At 35.7% G+C, this 17,332-nt stretch overlaps 1 protein-coding gene and 1 pseudogene across 5 annotated transcripts; one reads left to right on the top strand and one right to left on the bottom strand.

Annotated features, from left to right (window-relative positions):
* Window positions 1–2,049: 2,049 nt before the first annotated feature.
* On the top strand, window positions 2,050–4,898 carry LOC107707329 (uncharacterized; annotated as a pseudogene).
* A 3,708-nt stretch (window positions 4,899–8,606) lies between these two features.
* Window positions 8,607–14,278, bottom strand: LOC107707343 (uncharacterized). 5 transcript variants are annotated; one of them, XR_001636241.1, is made up of 7 exons: window positions 14,113–14,278; window positions 12,384–12,719; window positions 11,133–11,495; window positions 10,626–10,762; window positions 10,257–10,430; window positions 9,429–9,500; window positions 9,310–9,320 (listed from the first exon to the last, which is right to left on the bottom strand). XR_001636241.1 is itself a non-coding variant. In XM_016511334.1 (6 exons), exons 1-5 carry the CDS (start codon window positions 14,156–14,158, stop codon window positions 9,439–9,441), a joined length of 879 nt encoding a protein of 292 aa, XP_016366820.1. In that variant the 5' UTR covers window positions 14,159–14,277; the 3' UTR covers window positions 8,607–8,800; window positions 9,429–9,438. The 5 variants fall into 5 exon arrangements, 4 of the variants coding, with proteins under 4 accessions (XP_016366820.1, XP_016366821.1, XP_016366819.1 ...); XM_016511334.1 differs by lacking the exons at window positions 9,310–9,320; window positions 10,257–10,430 and adding an exon at window positions 8,607–8,800 and having other exon boundaries at window positions 10,691–10,762; window positions 14,113–14,277; XM_016511335.1 differs by lacking the exon at window positions 10,257–10,430 and having other exon boundaries at window positions 9,197–9,320; window positions 10,691–10,762; window positions 14,113–14,277.
* Window positions 14,279–17,332: the final 3,054 nt, after the last annotated feature.

Here is a 17,332-nt window from a genome sequence, read left to right as displayed (position 1 = left end):
CTTTTAAAAAAATCAATGTTAATAAAAATGAATGTTTTCCACAATTATGAACAATTAATGTCTTAAGAGCCATATTTAGATGTAAACTATAGACTCTAACACATACAGAGTGAGTCATTAGGTGGGTCAAACTCTGCTGTGGGAGGATTCATAAAGCAAACGAACAGCTTGAGTGTTTTCAGCAGTGTTTTCAGCATATGGTCTTATTAGAACAGACAGTGAACTACTGAAGAAAATGTTTCACAGGTTTGTTTTGCTCTGCTTGTGCTGGTGCCGTCTGATTGGTAAGTTCCATCAATGTTAATAAAAATGAATGTTTTCCACAATTATGAACAATTAATGTCTTAAGAGCCATATTTAGATGTAAACTATAGACTCTAACACATACAGAGTGAGTCATTAGGTGGGTCAAACTCTGCTGTGGGAGGATTCATAAAGCAAACGAACAGCTTGAGTGTTTTCAGCAGTGTTTTCAGCATATGGTCTTATTAGAACAGACAGTGAACTACTGAAGAAAATGTTTCACATGTTTGTTTTGCTCTGCTTGTGTTGGTGCCGTCTGATTGTTAAGTTATAAAAGTTATTTAATTTCTTTCAGTTTCAGGGTAATAAACCTGCTGCTTTTGTTGGAGGATTTGCATTCGCTGTTCCTTCCAGATCAATCAAATAAACCATATAATATTGTGAGATCTACTTTGGATTCAGGTCTCTTTTCAGGTCTGTCTCTCAGTAAGCCTGATTTAAAATGAAACTACTGAAAATATCCACTAAACTCTGCACTCGTTTTACTCAGCTGTAATGAACTTGGCCTGTAAATCCAAATAAATGTGGTTACAAGCAGATAACACCTTAAAGAAAAATAAAAAAGGGGGGCGGGGGGATCAGAGAGGCGCTTATAATGAAAGTTAATTGGGTTAATTTTTTTACCATTTAAAAGTAGATTTGGTGAAGCTTATAATTTAAAAAGGGAGACATACAAAATGTGCAGAACAGTGCATCCCGAGAACCAGGATTAAGAAGCACTGCTTTAGATTGAGCTTTAGCGAACTCTAAATAATGCTTTAACTATAAATTGAAATGTTTAATCATTTTGTAGTTTGTTATCACAGAAACAGTTACTGACTGTAAACACACTCCACCGAAAATAATGTTTACATTTATTTTCTGTCTACACTCTCAAATTTTTCAGCTCGTCTGCCCACTCCTAACATTACCAGAGATTTTTCACAAAATCTTTCATCATCCTCATGTCTTAAGAGCCATATTTAGATGTAAACTATAGACTCTAACACATACAGAGTGAGTCATTAAGGTGGGTCAAACTGCTGTGGTAGGATTCATAAAGCAGACGAACAGCTTGAGTGTTTTCAGCATATGGTTTTATTAGAACAGACAGTGAACTACTGAAGAAAATGTTTCATGGGTTTGTTTTGCTCTGCTTGTGCTGGTGCCATCTGATTGGGTCAACTCTGTAGTGATAGTGGTGAATATTAGAGATGATTTAGTGAGCTGATACACTCAAAAATAAACCATCATTGAGAGCTCTCGGACATATTTGAAGTCAGTCTCTTTTTGTCATTACAGATCAGGGCCTACCCTTGTTTAACATTCTGCTGATTTCTGCTGGATCTCTGTTGATTGTAGCTGCAGTCGTGATGTGCTGCATCTGCAGGAAATGTAGAAAAACAGGTCAGAAATGTAATTATTAACTACAAATATTAACTACCATTAATTAATTTCAATCAGATATACAGATTACAATATAAGACTGCAAGCAGGTAAGCCTGATTTAAAATGAAACTACTGAAAATATCCACTAAACTCGTTTTACTATGTTTACTTTGTTACTTTAGCTGTAATGAACTTGGCCTGTAAATCCAAATAAATGTGGTTACAAGCAGATAACACCTTAAAGCTTAAATTATTACTTATTACTTCACACATCAATCTGTGTTGTCCAAGCAGTGCCGTTTTTACAGTCTGTATTATTAATGCAGCTCAGACCCAGGAGGAAGACAAAACTGATTCAGCATTGTATAAATCAACATCATGAAAAACGGTAAGATCATTCATGACTGTGTTGAAGTCAGTTATTCTGATTGACGCTGCTGATTGAAGTTTTGTGTGCAATATGAATCAGACATGGGCTATCTATCAGTCATCAGTATTACCCTCTGTATATAAGGAGAAGATCAAAAGGAGAGTAGCAGATAACACCTTAAAGCTTAAATTATTACTTATTACTTCACACATCAATCTGTGTTGTCCATGCATTTTCTTTTGCTGTATGGGATGTTCCTCAGTACATATTTAGAAACAAGAACTGACTTCAGGCCTTGTAAACCAACAAAAGTGTGAAATCTGTTCCAGTTTATTCTCCAGGTGTGTTTGGGGAGTCAGTGTCAGTGATGGAGGGAGATTCTGTCACTCTAAACACTGATGTTACTAAAATATATGAAGACGATGACATACTGTGGAAATTTGGAGCTGAAAAGTCTCTCATAGCTAAAATTAAAAAAAAAGAAGCAAATCTTCTCCGCATATGATGTTCTTGATGGGAGATTCAGAGACAGACTGAAGCTGGACAATCAAACTGGATCTCTAACCATCACAAACATCACAACTCAACATACTGGAGTTTATCAGCTAGAGATAGCTGGAGCGAAAAAAGCATCAACAACATTCAGTGTTTCTGTCTATGGTGAGTAGAGATCATTTCTTCTGTCAAAAATGTAAAAATAAAAAAGGGGGGCGGGGGGATCAGAGAGGCGCTTATAATGAAAGTTAATTGGGTTAATTTTTTTACCATTTAAAAGTAGATTTGGTGAAGCTTATAATTTAAAAAGGGAGACATACAAAATGTGCAGAACAGTGCATCCCGAGAACCAGGATTAAGAAGCACTGCTTTAGATTGAGCTTTAGCGAACTCTGTGATTTCAGTAAACGAGGCTTCGTTACGTCCAAACTGGTTTGAAATTTCAATGGTACGCCAATAGTCTGTGATGATCTCTGTGCACCTATAATCACTGATTGCCTCCCAGCAGCAAACCACTGAACTTTTTACCTGATCTTGGATCAGTTTTATAAATTTGTAGACATTTTTAATAAGACATCAGTGTGATTAAAATGAAGACTTTTAGTTAACAGTCTCTTGGCTTGTTTAGACAAGCCCTTCATAAATCAAACAAAATATTAAACAGACACTTATATATATTTTTACTGGTATTTGATGATTTGTTAATTGCATTTAATATTATAATTTTAAAACAATCTAACATTTGCAAGGGGTTTGTGAAAGCTGTTTTTATGCATATTTTGGTCTGAGTTTAGATGCATTTACACAGCTTTAACCAGCAGACGTCACCAGTGTGTGGTGTTTCAAGCGCTTTGAAACAGTGAATCATCTTGTGAAGCAACTAAATGATTCAAAGCTTGGAAAAGGCTCTTTTCTCCCCTCACTACTGTCAGTGCCCAACATTCATCCTGCGACCTTTAAGTTCCTGGACGAAACAGTGTTTGATTTTCTTTTTAATTATTTATTTATTTTTACTGTTGCAGCTAGTTATGGCAGACAATAATTTGTTGTAGCTTTGAACCAACTGAACCAATTGCCTTGCAATCACTGGATTGTTTCGAAGTGCTGGACAACAACCACATTTACATACTACACAGTTTCTCATCTTGGTTTATTGTTTTCATAGATTAAAAGGTAAAAATAGCTGCTTAAATAGCTGCTCATAATAGCAGGCCAGGAAGAAGCTCCTTCACCTACAAACTAAACACACAAGCACTGAATCCCCACACATAAGCTCTGTCCACCCACAAAAGATCAAACCACATTTAAAAAAAAAACACTGCAGCAGCTTTCAGTAAACCTCTCTCCTGGCTAAAATTAACAAAAAGAAGCAAATCCTCCCCACATCTGATGTTCTTGACGGGAGATTCAGAGATAGACTGAAGCTGGACAATCAAACTGGATCTCTGATCATCACAAACATCACAACTGAACATACTGGACATTATAAAGTAAAGATAATTGCAGCTGAACTGTCATCAAAAACATTCAGTGTTTCCGTTTATGGTGAGAGATCATCTGTCCTATCCTTTATATATTTTCTTTTATTAATTATTTACATACTGGAATGTTTCATACAGACACACTCAATGCTCGTCATCACACTAAAAATGTATCAACACATTGAACCAAAAAGATTTTTTGTTTAGATTTATCCATATTTCTCTTTATTCTATAATGTTTTCCAGCTCGTCTGCCTGTTCCTGTCATCAGAAGTAACTCTTCAAACTGTTCTTCATCATCATCATCATCACAGCAGAATTGTTCATTGGTGTGTTCAGTGGTGAATGTGGGTCATGTGACTCTCTCCTGGTACAAAGGAAACAGTTTATTGTCCAGCATCAGTGTGTCTGATCTCAGCATCAGTCTCTCTCTACCTCTGGAGGTGGAATATCAGGAGAAAAACACCTACAGCTGTGTGCTCAATTCATTCACTAACCAGACCAGATATCTGGACATCATCAAACTCTGTCACACATATTCAGGTAAGGCAGTTATGATATTAATGTTCATGTACACATTTACTTACATTAATGTTTCTCTTAATCTTCACAGCATACTTTCCTTCAGGGTCTTCAGAAGGTTCTGTATCTCTGATAGTGCTGATCTCTGCTGCTGCTGTTGGATCTTTGTTGATTGTAGCTGTAATTGGGATCTTCCGGATCTATAGGAAACAAAGAAAAACAGACCAAGAAGGTAAATGTTACCTACTGCTTTTAACCAATAAATAATACTTTGAAAATATACTCTAAATATTTAGACAGTTGATAGCTCTAATTGTCATTAATTCATCCTCATAATTTTTAAAGTTAATGCACTCTAATTTCTTTTTTAAATAAATAAATGTTTTGATAAGAGTGTAATCTATGACAATTTCCAAACACCACATCAGATTGCATGTCCATATCTATATTATGAAACTGGACAGTGCTCTGTATTAATTTCACTCTCTCTCTCTCTCTCTCTCTCACACACACGCAAACAATTCTGCATTTCTCAACCTGCATCAAAACACTAGAAATACAAACACAGAAATGCAACTCTAGATTAATTGAACAATAAAAAACTTTCTCCAATTTGTGAACAAGATGTTTTAAGTGTAAAGATGCAGCTGGTGCTCAAATTAAAATCTCCCAGCAAGCAATAGCAAGATGTCTCGGTTAAGTATACCAAACACACATGCTAAAATAACAACAACTTACTGACACATAGTAAGAAATGGTTATAAAAACTGAAACAGAAGTGAAACAAGTAGTAGGAAAGAGGAGAAATAAAAAGCGATATTTTTCCTTTGCCGGTGTCCTGCCCGGTGGAGTCGCACGGTAGAGTCCATGGTCTTTACACACTTCGGTCTGCACACGAGGAGGCCGTCACGCGACGGCTGCCGCGGTAAACTAAGCTTTTTTATACCCGTCTAACAAAATACTAAATTAATTCAGCTGGACACACTTTACTTTTTTTTTTTCACAACAAATGGCCAAGCAAGCGCAGACACTGACAAGATACGCAATACAGAACAAGAATCTGACGACCTTCACTTGCTCCAACAGATGGCCATACATTTTAATGTTTAATTTCGGATTATTTTTCTTATTCGAAAAACAAATTACTTGAGTTTTCGCCACAGAAAAACGAAACCCCATATCTTAGCCCATGTCTCTACCTCATTCATTGCATTTTGCTTTCCACAAATGAAATATTTTTTGACATCTCACGTGCTTCTGTGTGATTTGGACAATTTCAAGTTACGCCCCTCCCAGTCCACAAACAGAATGGGTCACGTGACCTTCTTCTTCTTTTATTTACTGGCGGATCGCACCAATTCTTGCGCATTACCGCCACCTACATGCGAACCCGATCCTAACCAGGAATTTCCAAGAATAGCCTTTACCTCCAATATAAATACATGAAGCTTTTACAAAATTAGCTTTTGCAAATTTGTAGTTATTTCGCTTAAATAAAGTTCAAATCCTAAAATGTTAAGTTGAAGGTTTAATGCAGGGGTGTCAAGTGCCTAGGGGTCACTGTCCTGCAGAGTAAAAAGATATTGGTTTGTGTCTTAAATGGCATTAAAACAAATATGATTTTCTTGAAGGTTGAAATCTCTGAATTTGCCATGATTTTAGAGTTTCCCTGCTGAAGGGAAAAATAAAAAATAAATAAAAATAAAATAACAGCTAAAACCAGGCATTGATTTTTTTTTTAATTGGTTAAAATTAATGGAGAATATCGTGTTTTTCCGTGTGCGCTCGAACATTTCCGTCGGTGGTGCCAACTCACTTGATGAGGTCCGCACATCATTTGCGTGGAAACTACGCTGCGAAAATAATAAATAAAAAGCTTTCTTAAAAAGGCAAAAGAACGTATGTACGTTTTCTTAATATGACAATTAAAAACCAACAGACTGATGATGTGGCATTTTCTCAATATGTGATGTGCGGGACAAGCGGTAAAAATGCTGTGCGGTAACGCAAAGCTGGACGGGTGCTCACCCTAGTTGTTTCAACCAATATGCATAAGCTGTATCGTCTGCAAGTCGTTTCCTCCTGTTTTTGGTAAGCTCAGTCGGGGGAGTGCAGCTGCGCATGACTGCACGGCGGTTCCTGAGAAAAGACACAGAGCGCATTTAGGCCACGCCCACACCGCATTGGAGAGGGTTGGATTGTTTTCCCCCGGTGGGCGTGGTTTTCAGATTATGATGCGTGTCGCTCTGTCGCTACTTAATTAAAATGGGTGGGGTATTCATGCATATTTATGAGCCCCCCTTGTGATGGGCGTGTTGTTTTGCTAACACGCCATTACATAATCGACTGGAACTGAAAATGTTTTGCAAGCTCCTCATCGTGCTTTTGAAAGAGTTGTTTTCAGTGTCGCACATCAAGCAAACACTGGGCTATTTATGTTACTCTCGCTTATCTTTTGCACCATATCAGCTAATTTTCACGAATCACAATTCGTTTTTCCTCAGAAAATGGATATTAAGAACAGTAAGTGTACCACACTAAGGCTTCACACAAGTACGTAAGCCTACTGAAAACAAGTTTTGACAGTGCACCAAAAGCACAAGAGATTACATGTAAAGTCAGTACAAATACATGAAGGATTTATGTAGACTAATATGTTCTCAAGACTATTTATTCACTCATACACTTATTTATCTAACACTCATACTCGGTCTACACCTCAAATTTGCACATAATATACAGTACCTGTACATGCAAAACTGTCTATTGTAATATACCTGCACATACAATTGTCAATTTATATATTTTTATTCCTTATTTACTTGTTCTATTTTTTATTATCTGTGTTTTTTGTTCTGTTACTGTCATTCTGTTACACTGTGGAAGCTTCTGTCACGATAACAAATTCCTCGTATGTGTAAACATACCTGGCAATAAAGCTCATTCTGATTCTGAAAAAAACAAATATGAATAAACAATAAACATTGTTTATAACTGGACAATTTTGGCCCAAGAGTTAGGACAGTCAGTTAAGGACTAACTATTGTTGCAAAAATCACCCAAATAGTCCGTTAATTGTTCTATTATTCTTCAGTTTTGATCATTTTTTTAAGTAACCACTAGTTGCGACCCTAGTAATGTAGTTTAGTGCAAGCTTGCAGAAGTATAAATAGCTGTGGCAGGAAAATAAGTTAAAGTCACAACACTGATAACTTAACATTTTTCATTTAACCAAAATTTAATTACAAAAACAAATACATATGGAAGGAAATCAGTTGAGAAATATGCTTTTTGCCAGCAGAAAGTAAAGAGGCCATGCTAACCAGAAAAACCCCTGACCCCCTCGATATGATACCATGGGCTTGCAATGCTAGACTACCGTCATCTAGTGTTCACAACAAGACCTCATCTCTGATAGGTTTTTTTTTTAACAAAGCCTATTTTCTTGTATCTATTAGTTAAGCTCTTTCTGTTAAACTTTTATATTTAATAACATAGATGTAAACACTGACTGTGATGGTGAATTTGTCTGAAACAGGATCCAAGTGCTGTGTTTAATCAGGATCAATTAAAACGATACAATCTGATCTGAGATCAGCAACAAACACAGGGGGAAATTCCATAAATAAAATTCATATTTGATACATCTCATCTTACAACGTATGTGAAAGCAAAATGGCTATATATAATCTTATACAATATATTATATACAATTTACATATTTTGAAAAACAACAATATAATTCTTGTGAAAGTGAAAGTGAAGTGACATGTGGCCAAGTATGGTGACCCATACTCGGAATTAGTGCTCTGCATTTACCCATCCAAAGTGCACACACACAGCAGTGAACACACACACACCGTGAACACACACCCGGAGCAGTGGGCAGCCATTTATGCTGCGGCGCCTGGGGAGCAGTTGGGGGTTCGGTGCCTTGCTCAAGGGCACCTCAGTCGTGGTATTGAAGGTGGGAGAGAGCGCTGTACATTCACTCCCCCCACCTACAATCCCTGCCGGTACGAGACTCGAACCCACAACCTTTGGGTTATGAGTCCGACTCTCTAACCATTAGGCCACAACTTCCCCCATTACTTGTACATAGTAATAAAAAAAAAAAGAAAGAATAAAAGACATTGAAAGGTCAAATTAAACATGACTGTTCACCTGCCCACACTAAGAATGTATAGCGCAATTAAACAAAAGAAGATGTATGATGTAGTATGAAGTATGATGCTTCATGGTGACTTGTGGAATCGGCACTCTGTTGAGAATGTTCACTATTAACATACTCGGAGTTGACTGAACTTACTCTTGAGCCCATTTAAGCAAGGTTTAGGTTAATCACCCGAGAGTTCAGAACTTCAACATAAAAGTCAAAAACAAGACACAGCAAATGTGTGACAATGACAAGCCCCAAAAAGTGATTGATAACCAACCAAAGTCCATTATAAGCACAAAGGATATGAAATGAACACAGTGAGAGAAAGATAAAAATATATATATGAACTTCAACATAAAAGTCAAAAACAAGACACAGCAAATGTGTGACAATGACAAGCCCCAAAAAGTGATTGATAACCAACCAAAGTCCATTATAAGCACAAAGGATATGAAATGAACACAGTGAGAGAAAGATAAAAAAATATATATATACATCTATATCTGTATATAACCCAAAAGAATAAATTTATTTCTCTCTCTTTCATTAGTGGATCAGCGGAACAATCCACACATTCAGGGTCTAGCCATGATGCACAAATATATTGCAAGTTATCGTTGTGCTGCAAGTATGAAGATAAAGATTGCATCACGTTACACCAAACAGTGTTTAAAAAAGAACTAAATGGTTGCAACAGAATTATATATACTGCAAATTATGCTTTGTATACCTCTGTGCAATTAAAGCACAGCTGATGGATTATTTATGGGAATACCACTTTTAAGTCTTCTACACCGTTGTCCTGTAAGAAAGAAAACAGATTCACAGAAGGTAAATAAAAATTAACAGAACTGATGTATCAGTTACACAAACACAAAAACACAAGACTTTTGTTTTTCCTGATAGTTGCATAAAACAAATACAGAAATGCGTTAGGGATTTTCATATAAATAATATATTAACCCCAGGTAATTCTAGACATAAGAGATAAGACACTGAAGACAGAATCCTCACTGGGTTAGGAGATAATACTTGGTTATCAGGTTTTGAAATTCATAAACCCACATTAACTTTCTTATTTGCATCATTGCAGTGTCAACATCACTTATTTGACAAACACAGCATGCAACCTTTTTCAATTTTGGCTCGTCTCATTCTTGTACAACAAATGTGCTTATATAGTCCTGACTGTTTGTCTTTTTAATTAATTTTCCACCACTATTTAGATTTTTCCCTTAAACTGAAATGAAATACAGTGTGTGGAAGTTTTTGTGACTGTACAAAGCACAGGAATATTTAATAATTGAGTATTGCTACCCCCTTATAAATTACAAATGTGAACTTTGATTCACCCAGGCTTACATTTTATAAAAAATAAATAAAAAATGATGCAAAGACCATTTTACAGCAACATGAATGCCTGCTGCCTCAAACTGGTTTGGTGCTGGTCTAGCTGGTGGAAGCAGGGAACGCAAACTCAGAGCAAGCTGTTAACCTCAAATTTTGGTTCCAAAAACCAGGTTAGTTTCAAGGTGCATTAGTAACCATTTCAACTTACCCCGTGAACCTACATTCCAGGGTTAGCTAAATCCAGGTAAACGTCACAAGGCTTCAGGGGTTTTCAGTGCTTGCTCTTTACAAGAGGATCCAGTGGGCATGAAATCTTAAATTGTCTTAAATATCTTAAAAAGTCAATTATATTGGTGTTTTTATAATGATGACTGAGTGAAACCATATCAAACACAAAGAATACATTCCAGGGTTAGCTAAATCCAGGTAAACGTCACAAGGCTTCAGGGGTTTTCAGTGCTTGCTCTTTACAAGAGGATCCAGTGGGCATGAAATCTTAAATTGTCTTAAATATCTTAAAAAGTCAATTATTGACTTTTCAGTTATATCAGTTTTTATAATGATGACTGAGTGAAACCATATCAAACACAAAGAAAACACAAAAGCAAACACACACACACACACACAGAGAGAAAGTCTTACCAATTAAACCTGCAAGCACCAGCAGAACAGGAACACATATTCCTATGATGACAAATAAAAGCACACTCCGATCTGTAATGATAAAGACAGATATTATTACAGGAGATTGACTTTTAATTGATTACACCTTTCTACTGTAGTCATCAGTTGAGTTATGTATGATTTACAGGATGATTATGAGTCAACTGATAAATGGTGGCATTGTTTGTTTTGTTTTAAGAATACCACCTAAAGCAGCATTACAATTCTGACTGATTATAGGCATTGTTCATGGTAATCACTTTATGACAAATATGTCATTCAACATGCATACCGTGGTGAAGAGATTATCTCAATTATATATTAATAATGAGAGCTCTCTTTGTCAAACAGGCCTCAATGAACACATAAAAATCATTAAACTATCTGAACTTGATCAAGGGAATAACTCAATTATACTCACCAGTAACACTGAAGTTATTTTCGCTGATGATACTGATGCTGCGGTGCCGGTGGATGATAAAGCTTCTGCTGCTGATCTTAAGTTTATAAAGTCCAGAGTCTGTGGTTCTGATGTCTCTGATGGTCAGAGATCTAGTCTGATGATCCAGCTCCAGTCTGTCTCTGAATCTCTCAGTACCTTCATTACACTGAACATCTGTACAGGTTCCATTGGGATCTCCAGTGATTTCAGCAATGACAATGTCATTAAAATACCATGTTATCACATCATCTGTGTTTTTTATGTCACCAGGATCTAAAGTGACAGATTCTCCCTCCTTCAATGGCTTTCTCTGCATTTCATCTCGTTCGGCAGCAGGAACACCTGAAACACAAATGAACAGCTGTTTGAAGGATCTTTTTTCTGCGATAAAAAATAATGTCAGAGCCAATAGTCTCATGAGCAGCGCTCTGACACAATACACTTTGGGAGACCCGAGTCAAGTCCCGGCTCGTGGTCTTGCTGACGATCTCTTTCACTTTGCTTCCTGTCCGCTCTTTGTACTGTCCTGTATAAAATAAAGGCAAACATGCCAAAAATATATATTTAAAAACAAAACAAAACAAAACAATGACAATATAAATAAATAACTATGAATATTAAAGATATTAAGCATTAATTTCTTGGAACTTGACAATTTGGATAAAATCAGCAATAATTAACTGATATAAAAAAAAATTGATAACTGATAAAAGAATCAACTCTGCAGGATGAAAAATTAATTATTGATGCATGTAGTGTGAAGATTCCTTTATTGCTATTAAGGACTTCATAATAGCAATGAAACTATTAATTTATGAATAGACTATTAATTTAAAACTATTAATTTATTACTAGATTGTACGTTTTGATGAATAAAGGAGATGTACATCTAATTAATCGAATTTTTAAATATTAACACAATTACAAATATGAAATAATAAAAAACATAAGCAACAACATGCCACTGAGGCAGGCATGCTCTTTTTTGACCTTTAGTGTGTAAAGCAAAATTTATTCACAATTTGTGCTTCTGGACATGCATATTTGTTTTAAATCAAATCCTCTGCACTTTGGATTCCTGGTGAACCAAACAGAATCAAATATTATGGTAAATAGCATGCTACTCTAATACAGGTAAAGAGCATAAACAGCTTTGAACCTCTCTGCTCTAATAAACAAATTGTGATTTAAGTATATAGCCTGTCTTTAAACATCCACAAAAAGATTTACCATGAACGACAACACTGAAGGTCTTTTCACTTTTGCTGCTGTGGCTGATGATCTGTAGTTTATAATCTCCGGAGTCTGTGATTGTGATGTTCGTGATGGTCAGAGATCCAGTCTGATGATCCAGCTTCAGTCTGCCTCTGAATCTCTCAGTATCTTCATTACACTGAACATCTGTGCAGGTCTTTCGGAGATCTCCAGTGATTTGAGCAATGCGAATGTTATTAAAAAACCATTTAATCTTTTCATGTTGGTTTGTTTTAACATCAGTGTGTAGAGTGACTGAATCTCCCTCCATCACAAACACTGACACTCCGCTTACATCATCCACAAAAACACCTGAGGAAGAAATCAACAGTTTAGATAAGCCAAACAAAGTTATACAGCTGGAAAATGCTGTGAAAATGTTTCTACAGATAAAGATAAAGTTTGTGAGTAGAGAAATATATGTGGATTCATAATGTAATGTGCAAACAAACAGCAGAAGATCATTGATTTACAGCAATAAAAAAAACAAAACATCTATTCATTATATAATCCACATACTATTTCCTATATGCCCCCTTCTTCAAGTATTGTGAATAATGCATATTTTCACAGAGCCTTAAACCCCTGATTAACACTACCCCTTTAAAGGGCTGGAATATTTTACACATCATTATGAAATAATACTTTTTCATGTTTCAAAATATTGTCTTTATTTTCAATTTTACAAGTTGCATCTCCAATGATAATTTGAAACAAATCAATATTTACCTCAAGATAAGTGACCTTCTTACAGCATGATGCCATACGTTTAGTAGGCTATTAGTACTAAGTACTTTTCAATATTTTTCTCAGAGGCCAACTCACTCACTCCCTTGCAAATGTCTGCATCCCACAACCATTTAAAGGGTACTTGTATTATATAAAAATATGATAGGACTAGTACTTCGCACAAATATATTATTTAGCGCAGGCTTGAAGGCATCCTCGTTTACAGCTAATATATATATATATATATATATAAATAAAAAGACTGGGTCAGAAAATCAACTATAAACTAAAATAAAGAGTATTCATGATTAGCCTACAACAGAGAACAAAATATGCCCCCAAATATTTTTTGCATAGAGGACCTACAATAATGTACAGTATTTGAAAAATAATGTGTTTTTTGAACATTAAAGCATGTCAACATATTCTGTTACACCAAATACACAAAATAATGATCTTTAAAAAAGCATCATATGACCCCTTTAAAGTTTCATTTCATTTTTGTGCCAGAGCGCCACTATAGGGCATTCAGGGGAATTACAAAAACATGCACTGTTTTTAAAATCCATCAGCTGTGTTTGCATAACATGCATGACTAAACGTAATGCTCAAAACAAACAGGGGAATATCCATAACACCCCAGAGACATGGTGTTCACAATTTTCAATAAAAATAACCTATGAATGCTTTAAAGCCTAGTAAGCTGGGACAGAAGAAAGTATAACACCGAAAACGATACACGCTAGCTTTAAGTATGAATACAGATTCGTAAGTGACCTTTCACTGTTTTAATTGCGACGCCACTGAACGCCGTTACCCAAACGTATCTAAATGTGTCATCCAAAACGCTGCTAACGACAATTTAGAAATAATAACATCCGTCGACTGTATAGTGATCAGAGTCAGTACAAACTGAAACTGCGTCACACTTGACATTCGTAAAAAAAAAAAGAAAAAAAAGAGGAGCATGCCTTACCAAGTGAAAAAACGCACACAGGGACCACAATGAAGAAGTTAGTCATTTCCACGATCTGTCTTCTGAGAAACTAATGCAGATTTCTGTGGAAATAGAAGCCCGTTCTGTTTCTATAACACGGCAAAACGAAAGTATAAGCTATCAAACTGGGAGGATTCTATTCTAAGAGGAAGTCCAATAGATTCATTAAATTACTAGTGTTTTGTCTACGATACATGTCTCCTAATTCAAAAAAAGAGAAAAGAAAAGAAAGAAAAAAAGCCAGTTATTTAATTCGTTATCTTTAAATTATCATTTTTCTTAAACATTATAAATAATTCTTACAATATACAACTGCCTTTATTTTAGCAAGGATCAGTATATTTTGCACATTTTTCTAGTGCGTTGATATGCGAATTGATTGCGTTTGGACTTGCGTGCATTTCTCTATACAGTCTATGGCATTTATGAACTCCCTTAGTGCGAAACGGACCTTTTCGAAGCTTTGAATCAATTGATCCAATGATTCACTGTTTCGAATCGCTCCAAACACCACACGCTGGTGACGCCTGCTGGTCAAAACTGTTTATACGCAAAAACTCAGTCTCTAAATCATGCATAAAACAGCTTTTACAGGTCGATTGAAAGTGGTTTATTGAAGGTGTAGTAATCTATTAAATGCAATTAACGATTACATTTTATTTTACAGTGCAATTGCAGTGTACTTACCCAAGAAAGTTGGTTTAGGGGTAGGTTCAGGGTTAGTAGCTATTACTCAGTCACTGTAATGGCTAGGCCTATAATAAGTATACATAATATATACATGAGGAACAGGGCTGTAAAATAAAGTGCTGCCAAAATAACAAATCAACAAATACCATTAAATGTGAAGTGTCTGTAAATGTTCTTTCTTTCTTCCTGCTTTGCTACTGTTCAGATGGTCTTGTGCACTTTGCTCTGCGCTTTGCTCCATTGCAAACATCTAAAACAATGCTGTATGCTGGGCTAAACGTGCTCATTGTATGAGCGTACATATATGATGGCAAAATAGCACCAGGAAGTCCTCCACACACAGAAACAGTGTCGGCGCCACATGGGCCTGGCCATATACAGTGGTGTGAAAAAGTGTTGGCCCCCTTCCTAAGTGTGACAAACATGCAAAAAAAAATAAGAAATCAGGAAGGGGGCCAACACTTTTTCACACCACTGTATATAGCCTATATATATACTTGAAAATTTCTCCAAGGTCAGAAATAGTTTCTCATTGTGTTTTGTTTTATTGAAGAGATTAAAAAAGCTCTTCACAGTAGCAGGACAGATAGAAACCCTTCACCTACAAACTAAACAGACATGAACTAAATGTCCATATATTCAAACACAAGCTGCTTGTCCACCCAACAGATCAAACCACATTTCTGTAGAAAAAAATAAACACAGCAGCATTCGGTTTGACTCAGAAGCTGAACCTCAGTAAACCTGGTACTTGTGAGGTGGCAGACGTTTTTGACTTTTTACATTGTTTTTCCATATACTAAAATTAAGCACTGAATAAATATATAAAACCATTTTAAAATCAGCAATGAAAATTTTACAGTGAAACAATGAAATGTAGTGTATACACAATTCACACAACATTCTTATACTTCTAGCCATTTAACACAGTCAGACAACTACCTTACAAAAAGTATGTTAAATTACAAAAATGACAAATGAGGAATGTTTTCACCCATTGAGAATAGCTTAATTCTTAATAAATAAATAAATCAAGCACAATTAAATAAACTTCAAGCTGTCATTTTCATCAAGTATCTATTGTGGAAATTTTGCATTACAGCAGATTAAAACACATGAAAGATGAAATTACTGCTCACACACGTGTTCAGTTTGGTTTTGTGCTCACTGCACATGCGCATTTGTGGGTCTAGCCTGAAAAAAAAAATGCTTTTTAATGCTATTTGAGCATAAGAAACAACATTTATGAGAATGTATGTTAAGCTTTTTGAACAGCTTTGGATAATTTTATGTTTGCCCTTTCAATAAGAGAGGATCTGTACTTGCATGACTGAAATAGCTATATTTAGTAATAAAGAAAAAAAATAAAGAAAAGAAAGAAACTGGCCCACGTTACCTGAATTCACCCTATTAATCTGTGACAAAATCATTCATCAGGTGTGTTTGGTGAGTCATTATCAGTGATTGAAGGAAATTCTGTCAATTTAAAAGCTGACGTTACTAAAATGCGTAAAAAAGAAGGCATCCTTGGAGCTGAAACAACAATAAACTGTTTCCTTTGTATCAGGAGAGAGTCAAATGACTCACATTCACCACTGAACACAACAATTGAACAATTCTGAACAATGATGATGATGATGATGAAGAACATTGTGAAGAATCGCTGGTAATGTTAGGAGTGGGTAGACGAGCTGGAAAACATGAGAGAATCAACACAAATATGAGTAAATCTTAACAAACCTTATTTTCAATGTAGTGTGTTGACAGTCTACTATAAAATTATATACACAAATGTTAATATGGAAATATTTAAAGGAATATTAATAGTTCAGTACCAGTTAGGCTCAATCAACAGCATTTGTGCCATAATTAATTACCATTTTGCTCCAATTATCTCCAGTAGTTAATGTCCAGCATGTTCTGGCGTTTGTGATGGTCAGAGATCCAGTTTGATGATCCAGCTTCAGTCTGTCTCTGAATCTCTCATCAGGAACATCATATGTGGAGAAGATTTCAGCAGCTCTACTGATTTCAGCTATTAGGGAATTTTATTATTAAATATTAATCCCACCCTTCGCTGTTCTTTGTCTGTTTTTTACTGTTCTTGACTGGTTCTTTTTACAAAATTTAACTGCATATCGAGAGCAATGCATAGTTGTGTACAGTATCTCACACAATATGCTCTGCTGGACATGTATCACAAACACATCATCGCTCTCTATTGTCCAAAATAGAAATCACATCTCTCTGATAACAATTCTACTTTTACCCGATAGAGTGCGCTATAAATAAACGCTGCTGTGTTTACAGAGGAACCTCTAAAAAACAATAATGAACAAAGGAATACACCTTACCTAATTACTGTGCTTCCTCTTGTTGCATGTTTGAACAATAACAAACTCATTGAAAGAATAGATTACTTAAGGGGAGACACTGCAGGCAAAAACACTGTTTTTTCATGCACCTATCAAGTTTGAAATTTTGGGCTTTTTGGTTTTCCATAAAGTGT

Source organism: Sinocyclocheilus rhinocerous, unplaced genomic scaffold (assembly GCF_001515625.1).
Source record: "Sinocyclocheilus rhinocerous isolate Xijiao unplaced genomic scaffold, SAMN03320098_v1.1 scaffold1316, whole genome shotgun sequence".
Classification (NCBI taxonomy): domain Eukaryota; kingdom Metazoa; phylum Chordata; class Actinopteri; order Cypriniformes; family Cyprinidae; genus Sinocyclocheilus; species Sinocyclocheilus rhinocerous.
This window is presented reverse-complemented; position numbering and strand designations above follow the sequence as displayed.

What these genes read in the sequence shown, in the direction of transcription:
- LOC107707343 (XM_016511333.1), bottom strand. Translation starts at nt 14,158, where the DNA reads ATGACTAACTTCTTCATTGTGGTCCCTGTGTGCGTTTTTTCACTTG. An exon ending in AAATAACTTCAGTGTTACTG is followed by an intron (nt 10,763 to 11,132) that starts GTGAGTATAATT and finishes TTATCATTACAG; the next exon opens with ATCGGAGTGTGCTTTTATTT. An exon ending in TTTTCTTTGTGTTTGATATG is followed by an intron (nt 10,431 to 10,625) that starts GTTTCACTCAGT and finishes GTGTTTGATATG; the next exon opens with GTTTCACTCAGTCATCATTA.